The following is a 9,104-nucleotide window of genomic DNA, read 5'->3' as shown; positions in this document are numbered from 1 at the left end:
TTTTGTTTCAAAATCCCAGAAAACGAATTTGTGTAAATTTAAAAATATAAATATATAAAAATTAAAATTTAAAATATATAAATATATTAACATTATATATACATCACAAATGAAACTGCAATAGTAGTACATATATACATTGCACTTTGGTAACTGCTATAGTAGAATTAACTAAAACAAACAGAAAACGCTATTTATAAAATTAGTAATAGCAGTAAAAAGACGCTATTAAATAATATTTAATTGCAGAAATAAAAGCGCTATCGTAGCGGAAGAAAAGATAGCACAACGAAATACCGCTATTTAATGTCCTCGACCTATTATGACGGGCGATGATACAGCGCTTAACAAACCGCTATCCTATCGTTAGATAGCGTTATTCGTCCGCTATAAAAACGCGTTTTTCTTGTAGTGCAGGTAAGTCATCTAAAGCCAGAAGACTTGCCTATAAGTCGTCTGGACGAACAGATCTGAGAAAAATCTCAATTTCATAGTTTCAACCAGTGAGATAACTTGTTTAGCACACATAAGTCTTCTCCAAACACCGAGAATCTCAAACAAAAGTGACCCACCAAGAATCGTAAGCTTCAATGGCTCTGTGAACCATAAAAAAATTAGAATCAAAATTTTGGGTTTTTTGGATGAATATGGAGAAAAAGTGAAAGAAATGTTGTTTTTAGTTCATAAGAATTGAGAAAGAAAGAGTGTAAATCGATTTTTTAGGTGCATTAAGAGCTTCAAATTGGTTGCTCATGGTGGTTGGTGTATTGATGGCAATGAATATTTGAGGAAGATGAGGGTGATAGAGTAAAATATGCATTTTCGAAAAAAAAGAAAAGAAAAAGTGATGGCATTTTCGTGAATAATCTGAGCTTTTGGGATGAAAGAGGCAAGTCAAAGTTCAAAAAAAAAGCATGAGTTAGTTTTGTGTTTAAATTCAAGTTTTGAGTCTTATTTGCGAAAACCCCATATAAAAAACGTTAAATGTATTATTTTTATTAATATATTTTAAAATGTTGACTTAAAATTATATATATATATATATATATTTTTTAATTAAATTTTTATTTTTAATTCGTTTTTTAATATTTAAATACTTTTAAAATATGCTTATTTGATTAATTTGATTAATCAAGGGTTATTTTTTGGATTATGAAAAAAATTATACTAAATGGATAACTTAATGATGGTATTATACCAAAAGGACAACAATGTTGAATTTTTATTCCATTTGGGCAATTTTCTCTTAAATTTATTTGTGGATGTTGACTTAAAATTGTAAGTTAATTTAACGTTTGTTGCTCAGCTAGAAAAGTTTCCAATTTTCACTAGAACTGCATGATTATTCTTTCTAAACAATTCAGCAATTACAAAACACGTAAACACAGGCTTTTTTAGGGAGTGCAAAATCACGTAAACGTTGCATAAGATGTGCATGCAAATGCAAATCGTTACCCCATGCGGTGAGTAAGCAGACTAAAAGATCGAATACAGTGATGGGCTCACCTAAAATGGGCTAACTTCTTGGGCTAGTAAAAATACGAGGGTATTTTAGTAATATTCTACATTCAAAAATTGGAGAGAAACTTGGAGAGTGGGGGAACCGCCTCCAACCGTCACTACAAGAAAATTCCGCAGACACAGCACAACACAACACGACTTACAAAACAAAAACATGGAAGCGGTTAAGAAGGAAGAGATAAAGAAAGGGCCATGGAAAGCCGAGGAAGACGAAGTGCTCATCAACCATGTGAACAGATACGGTCCTCGTGACTGGAGCTCCATTCGATCCAAAGGTCTTCTTCAACGCACCGGCAAGTCATGCCGTCTCCGTTGGGTCAACAAACTCCGTCCCAATCTCAAAAGGTATATAACTTTATTCCCTCCCCTCTTGTCCTCTTCTTGTTTTGCTTAAACGTTAGGTGTTTCTTTAGTGGGTGTAAGTTCTCTGCGGAGGAAGAGAGGACTGTGATTGAATTGCAGGCGGAGTTTGGGAACAAATGGGCGAGAATCGCTACGCATTTACCGGGAAGAACTGATAACGACGTGAAGAACTTTTGGAGTAGCAGAGTAAAGAGACTCGCTAGGATTCTCCATAACTCTTCTGATGCATCGACTTCTCCCAAACCACCTTCTCGTCGAAACAAAGGCAAAATCGTTAAACCAATCCAATACTTCTATCCCCCTCAGGTATATTATGTTTCTAAATGATAAATATATATATTTTTAATTATTATTATAAAGGATTTTTCAGTTTGTGTGTGTTTCAGTTTCAGAGTTTTGGTTTGGTTGAGGAAGAGGTGACTACAGCTTCTTCTTCATCTTCCAAGATTCTTCCTTACTCATCATCAGACCAAGTTGATGAAGCTTTGAGGTTGCCTGAATTGGGTATCAAGTTAGAACATCAGCCATTCGCTTTTTGGACTGATGATCCTCTCATGTCTGAGCCGCATATTGCTAATCAGCAAGCGACCATCCCTTTCTATCCCGAAAGCAGAGAGCTTTTGGCTAGACTCGACAACCCTTATTACTACGATATCCTCGGACCGGCTGGTTGTTCTGAGCCGTTGTTCGCTCTCCCTCAGCCGTTTTTTGAGCTGCCTCCTGCAGAGAGAAGATGTACACATGTTTCAAAGGATGATGATGAAGAAGAAGCTGATGTTTTCTTAGATGATTTCCCGGCTGACATGTTTGATCAAGTTGACGATCCAAATCAGAGTCCTTAGACTGTTGTTGTTTATTTCTATTAGATTTACTTCCCCCCTGCATGTGTGTGTGTTTAGGTCCAATTTGACGCAGACTCTAACTAGCTTTTTTTTTAGATGTGCTTCACAAGCAACACTCTTAACTACTTTGTAATGTAATGACAACCCTTGTTTCTCTGTTGATGTTCTTTTGTTGGCAGAAGAAATGTAATATCTTATTTGACTGAATCAAAACTTTAAAAATATTTTTACCAAAAAATATATTTCATAATTCATATAAAAGCAACTCAAATACAACCAAATAGAGGAACTAAAGGCAGTTGACTAAACCGGTGTTGGGATCATACAGGATCATGACTAAACTTGATTCCAGCTTGACCATGACTCAATACCACTTCACACATGGTACTGCTGTGGTTTTCAAGGAATGGTACTTGATTCCAGCTTGACCAATCACTTCAAAGTCTCCAGCTTTAGTAGACCCTTCTTGACTCAAGACCTGTCTTCTCAATTCAGCACAAGCACAATACTCTACCTCGTACACATCTACGTCTTTGTGGTTGCAAATGTAGTCCTTACTCCTTCCCCTGCACATAGAAGTTCTTATAAGTCAAACACATTTGAACATATGATTAACGAAAGGGATTATCAAAGACTCTTTGCTGCTGGATACTGAAACCTTGAGAGAAAAAGAAAGAAAATAAAAAGATGTTCTTACTAGAGAAGCAGCGACTTTTTACTGATCAAGTCAATAGTGTGTATACAAGATCCACATAACCAAGAATGTCTTGCTTACTGTGAGTGACTAAGAGCAAGTTCTCTGAAGGGTACTTATCAGCAAGAGTCTTCACCAAACTAAGAAAACGTTCTGTGCATTCTTCCACAGTCTCTTCCCACTGTGGCATCTGAACAAAACCAACATGACACACTCAGAAGAAGATCATCAAGTTTATAAACTCAAACTGCTTCTAAGAAAACAACATACCGAACAGAACAAGACAAGGTCTAGAGAGATTGATTACCTCTTTATAAACAGGGTCTACGTCATGATCCACCATTCCCTCAGGAAACATAGCTTCAAGATCTGAAATCTTAAAATCGAATTTCCCATATCTTTTGGAGTAACCTTAGGCTTAATAGCCATACTGTTCAGCATCTCACTCAAACCAAACTCGATAGACACCTGAAGCATACAAGAACCAACCACTTTAACTAGTTTATACCATTACATACATCACAACCATTACTAAGACCGTCGGTCATGAGATTTTGAGGGCTATATGAAATTTAGTAAAAACAATTATGTCTATGTAAATTATTCCTAAAAATTTGGGACCATAGACATTTGTCTATGTTCATGACCGCTCCTGAAGACGGTCATAGTTCAAGACTTATAGACTGAAAAATGATCGGAATCTTGACCTTGAGCTTAGATTTGTCGATGGAAATACACTACAAAAAATATTGATTGATTTTCGTAGCTATACGCGCGCGCCACAAATATAATTTGTTGACTATGGGCTTGTGGATATTTTCTATATGTTGCTATTTGTAGCTAGCATTCTACGACATTGCCACAAACGTTTTTTGAGGCTAATATACACAAATAGCTACTAACTGCATTGGTAGCTATGATAGACACAAGTAAATGGTTTAGCTATGATAGAGGTTAAGTGTTTGATGTAGAGTTTAACTTTGAATTTAGGGTTTGTATAAATAGTTTTAAATCTTATGATTTTCAGTTTATACGGAGGGAAGGAAATGAGGTCGCTCACTGTTTAGCAAGGAAAGAACCAATAAATAATATTTTTATACTAGTTGTATATATCCACATGTATGGCTTACCCCATCTTTGTACAAGGATTATTAGACCAGCTCCATTGGTCATCTTTTAAAGGGGTTCTTAACATTAAAGAAAAATGAAAAAGTAATTAATATTAGTGAGAGAGTGTAAAAAGACTCTTAATTTAGACATTTAAGGACTGGTACTAAACATCAAATGACAGATGTTACACTATCATTGTTTCAATTGGTTTTAAAAAATTAATGTGTAACTAAATTATTATAATAACATTATTTTTTTTGTTTTAGAAACTCTTGGAAGTTTTAAGTGATGGAGTTGTTCTTATGTAACGTCTGCCGATTCTTAATAAAGTTATATTTTACCGAAAAAATGGTTTTAAATATATGTATATATTATTAATGATTAATTTTGGGTTTATGGTTTAATTTGAATATTGAAATTAGCTTAAAGGTTAAGTTTTACAATTTAAGGTAAGAAATCTAGGAAAGTAAAGTTTACAGATTATGTTTAATAATTTTCACTTTTGTAAATTAATGTTGAATTTTTTGCCATATTTTTGTTGTTTTATCTTAAGAAAATATTATTAAATGTTGAAAATTTAAAGCTTATGGTCTGAATAGGGTTTGAAATTTCTACGCATAGCCGCAAACACACTACTTCCACACAATTCCACGATTATTTTCGTGGGCCTATAGTGGTAAATGATTTCTGCAAAATAATTTGTGGCTAAACGTTGTTTATTTTCTTCGAATAGCCACGAAATATTTATGTAGCTACTTAGCCACGAAAAATCTGCAAAATAACCACAAATTTTATCCTTTTAAAAATTGTTGCTATTTTTTTGCTATTTGTGACTTAAAAATTGCAGCCACAAAACTTTGTAGCTAATTTATGACTAAATGCTGCCTGACCGGGCACAGGGGAATGATCCGCGTAAGCGGGGAATCCCTGGATTAAAAAAAAAAAAATTTGTGACTAAATGAAGTTTTTCTTGTATATAAACGTCTTTAGACGACGTAGCGTTAGGGTTTGTTTAAGTCAACGGAGGAGAGAGCGGCGATAACTTCTGATGAGGTCTGAATGCAGCGGATGAAAGGAGAGACAAACACCCTGTGGATAGGAAACTGGATCTGAGATCGGATCCGTTGACCAGTTTGAAACGCACGAACCAAAAACGTCCTGAACGAGAGGAGGGTCCCAAAGTCTCGAAGCTGTATCGGGCCAGCTTGAAGATGTTTTGGTAGCCATTGGTTGTATTCAAACCTGCAGACGACTCCATTGTTTCTCTGATAGTGGTTGGTGGCTTGCCCTTTCGGAGTACATTGGAACCAGGAGTGTCAAAATGGGTAAAAGTTAATGGGTCAAACCAAGCCAATCCAAACAATGGATCTTAATGGATGGAATAATTGAGTATACATGGATTAATAGATTAAACGGGTTAATGGACTTAGTGGATTGGGTTAAAATGGTTTGGATTGTAATGGATAATGAGTTATCCATAACTAAACCAATAAAAATTTGTAACAAACAATAACTCAAATCAAATATATAAACAAAAAATAACTAAACCAATCTTCTAAACCAATTTTATTACACCAAATTTTATTTATTTTTTTATATATATAACTAAATTTTAATAAACTAAATCTAACCCAATTATTCACATATATATATATATATATATAAATTTGTTAACACCCAATTTTTCGTATATATAAAACTATTATATGTTGACTTTTTAATAATTCAAATATCTTATATATATAAAGTTGACTTGCTTTCCTTCTCGTACGTCCACATCATCAGGGAGGTAAGGGCTTTTCGTGCCATGTGGCAGTCCAAAAAAATTCAACAAAATAAACTTTTTGTTCTTTTATTTAGGGTTGTGTCGTACTTTTTCTTAAGGCCCAATATTTTATGTATGTTTGAGCACAAACCGAAACTCAATATAGATAATCACGCCGTCTCTTTCCTCCGTGAAGTGCGATTAACTTCCTGTAAGGCTGTAACACCTTAGGTTTCCATTTATTTGCTCTTTTAATCCCACTCGCCCAACTCTGCAGCATTGAATCGAGCTCAGCCTCTTCATACGTAACCGGGGAATGTTCAACTATAGATTTGCATGCTTGCAGCGATGAATCATCAACAGAGATAGTTGCTGATACCGCTACCACCGGAGAAGAGATCAACCGCTTAGACGAGAGATTGACGGTTGAGAAAAAGATGATCAGCCAAACAGATCCCAGGAGTCTGTTTGAGTTCAAGAGGGTACATTTGTACGGTGTGACATCGATCTGTGGAAGACGACCGGAGATGGAAGATGTTGTCTCCACGATACCCAGTTTCCTTCAGTCTCCAACCAATTCGTTGATAGATGGTCGTTTCAGTTCTCAATCAACCGCTCATGTCTTCGGTGTCTGCAACGGCCATGGCGGTTCTCAGGTAAAAAAAGTCAACCAATCATTGCAAAATCTCAGAGTTTTGATTGGAATCTTTAGGTTTTGTTGTGTAGGTAGCTAACTATTGCAGAGAAAGAAAAGGCTAGGAATAAGTACATTTACACGAGAGGTTGACTTTGGGGTCTATACTTATACATATCAGAAACTAATACGGACTGTACCAATACATATATTTCAGAGAAGCTAGCCCGTCGAGTGAAGAAGCATTTCCGACAAAGAAAGCAACAATTACGAGTTCACCAAGACAAGTTTTTGATGGAATACTTCTTCCACACCATTTGAGAACAACCATAATCCCTACACTGCCTCACTATATGTTTTTCTGTTAAGCAGCCGCATAGTCTCATTCTATTTTCCGTCATGTCTGTAAACCAAGAGTCCATCCTATGAGGCCATTGGCTCATGAATCATGTGTTTCTTTTTCTTATTACGGAAAATCTTCAGAAAAACTCGGGATGAGTTAGATGACTTCAAAGCTTGGTTTCATATGTTCACTCTATTCAAAATGTATGTGCATGTATCCAACTTTTTATTTGCTTATCTTATTGAATATCAGACTCATGTACGAGATAGTAAAGATTCCTTTTCCTTCTATTGTGTAGAAGGAAAGCTGCAATGCTGGAGATGCAGATGATGTAAATCAACGGTAGCTTAAATCAACAAACTGAATTATGCTTTTCCAAAGGTTGCTTTTGGAAAGAGTTGTGAGGTACCTTCACTTAAAGCCAAATTTTCGTGGTGTGAATTCAAAGGAAGAAGGGATTGAAACTCAGAAATGCAGCTTGTGAAAAGCAACAGGAAGAGATTCAATCAACTAAGGATTTAATTGCTAGGCGTGGTGCTGATGCAAATTTTGGCTCTGCTACTACTGCAGAAAAAGTAAGCAAGCTGCACAAACTTGATTCACTATTCTTCCCTACTCTTTTAACTGGTTATGGAAGGTTGAGGTTATGTTTCCCTTTTTGCATGTGTTATAACAGAAACTTGAGAAGCTTCAAGAACAGAAGCTCAGAGAGAAGCTATTTCAGCCAGATCACACATGAAATTCGGTCTCCATAGCATGGAACAAGTGGAAGATTGGAAGTCTGGTTAAAAATGTTGATTTTGGTTTCGAATATAAGATGAGTTTATGTTTGACCCAAAGGTTTACGATCAGAGATCAGAGCGCCCTGTGGGATAGTTGAGCATGGTTAAAATGTAGTCAGCAAGAGCTTGCTCTATATACCCAGCATTTTTTATTTTTAAACAAGACCTTTCTGAATATGTTTCTTTCTTTTTGCTTGAAAAGGGTTTCTTTATTGTGGTAGATTGTTTTAGAGATTCTGATCAACTTTTGGTTGCTTATGTGCGAGGATGATATTAAACATGCATTGTTTTAGATACTTAATGCGTCAGAAATATATTGTTCGTTTGTTTACTTTTTCCCCTAAAAACTTATGAGAGAAAGGCTGCAGCTAAGTGAGGCGAGGTAGTTCTTTTGGGTTTACTTTTGTTGATTATTTCTGCTTGTGACTAAAGTGTTCTTTAGGTGTATTGGCAAGGAACAAAGTTGTTGAGCGAACAATGTTATAAATGTTTATCAAAAAAATGTTATAAACATAATTAACAAGAACAAAAAAAGAGGAGAGATTTGTTTGCGATTTTTTTGCACATTTCATCAAATTCGAGCAACAACAGTAAAAAAAAAGAAAGAAATTTACAGTTTTTTTGTCACAAAGCTCATGCTTTAAAATATTAATAAGAAACAAAATGAGGGACCTCCGGAAATCATTGATAAATCATTGTAAGTTTCAAAACAGAAGTTCTGCAGTTTTTATGTGCATAATTGTTTGCTTGATGACATATTCTTTGATTGTTTAGGACTGGAATATAAAGTTAATATGTTGTTTTGTATCATTTAATTATGTAATTATATATGCATTTCTATGTTATTGTTGTTACTACGTGGAAACTGAGAATGAGATGTTTGATTGGATAAGAAATATATACTTTCATTTAATACGGCCAACATTAAAAAGATTAAAATTTTTAGCTACTTCTTTAAGTTTTATTCTTTGAAGACAAAAACAATTTCAAAATTATTAAAGATTACGCTACATTTAAATTATTTTATAAGATAGGATATGAAACTCAAGT

General features: G+C 34.9%; 2 protein-coding genes and 1 pseudogene across 2 annotated transcripts; 2 read left to right on the top strand and 1 right to left on the bottom strand.

Annotated features, from left to right (window-relative positions):
- Nucleotides 1-1,675: 1,675 nt before the first annotated feature.
- Nucleotides 1,676-2,760, top strand: LOC106299728 (transcription factor MYB57-like). Its single transcript, XM_013735761.1, has 3 exons — nucleotides 1,676-1,866; nucleotides 1,935-2,190; nucleotides 2,277-2,760. Exons 1-3 carry the CDS (start codon nucleotides 1,676-1,678, stop codon nucleotides 2,724-2,726), a joined length of 897 nt encoding a protein of 298 aa, XP_013591215.1. The 3' UTR covers nucleotides 2,727-2,760.
- A 286-nt stretch (nucleotides 2,761-3,046) lies between these two features.
- On the bottom strand, nucleotides 3,047-5,757 carry LOC106297762 (annotated as a pseudogene).
- Nucleotides 5,758-5,851: 94 nt separating this feature from the next.
- LOC106297761 (protein phosphatase 2C 56-like) lies at nucleotides 5,852-8,011 on the top strand. The gene is made up of 5 exons (XM_013733938.1): nucleotides 5,852-5,855; nucleotides 6,626-6,951; nucleotides 7,571-7,614; nucleotides 7,721-7,847; nucleotides 7,949-8,011. The coding sequence occupies exons 1-5, from the start codon at nucleotides 5,852-5,854 to the stop codon at nucleotides 8,009-8,011; spliced, it is 564 nt and encodes a 187-aa protein (XP_013589392.1).
- The last annotated feature ends 1,093 nt before the right edge of the window (nucleotides 8,012-9,104 follow it).

This window comes from Brassica oleracea, chromosome C6 (genome assembly GCF_000695525.1).
Source record: "Brassica oleracea var. oleracea cultivar TO1000 chromosome C6, BOL, whole genome shotgun sequence".
Lineage (NCBI taxonomy): Eukaryota > Viridiplantae > Streptophyta > Magnoliopsida > Brassicales > Brassicaceae > Brassica > Brassica oleracea.
This window is presented reverse-complemented; position numbering and strand designations above follow the sequence as displayed.

What these genes read in the sequence shown, in the direction of transcription:
- LOC106299728 (XM_013735761.1), top strand. Translation starts at nt 1,676, where the DNA reads ATGGAAGCGGTTAAGAAGGAAGAGATAAAGAAAGGGCCATGGAAAGCC. An exon ending in CTCCGTCCCAATCTCAAAAG is followed by an intron (nt 1,867 to 1,934) that starts GTATATAACTTT and finishes GTGTTTCTTTAG; the next exon opens with TGGGTGTAAGTTCTCTGCGG. An exon ending in AATACTTCTATCCCCCTCAG is followed by an intron (nt 2,191 to 2,276) that starts GTATATTATGTT and finishes TTTCAGTTTCAG; the next exon opens with AGTTTTGGTTTGGTTGAGGA.
- LOC106297761 (XM_013733938.1), top strand. An exon ending in ACGGCCATGGCGGTTCTCAG is followed by an intron (nt 6,952 to 7,570) that starts GTAAAAAAAGTC and finishes TCTATTGTGTAG; the next exon opens with AAGGAAAGCTGCAATGCTGG. An exon ending in GCAGATGATGTAAATCAACG is followed by an intron (nt 7,615 to 7,720) that starts GTAGCTTAAATC and finishes GTGAATTCAAAG; the next exon opens with GAAGAAGGGATTGAAACTCA.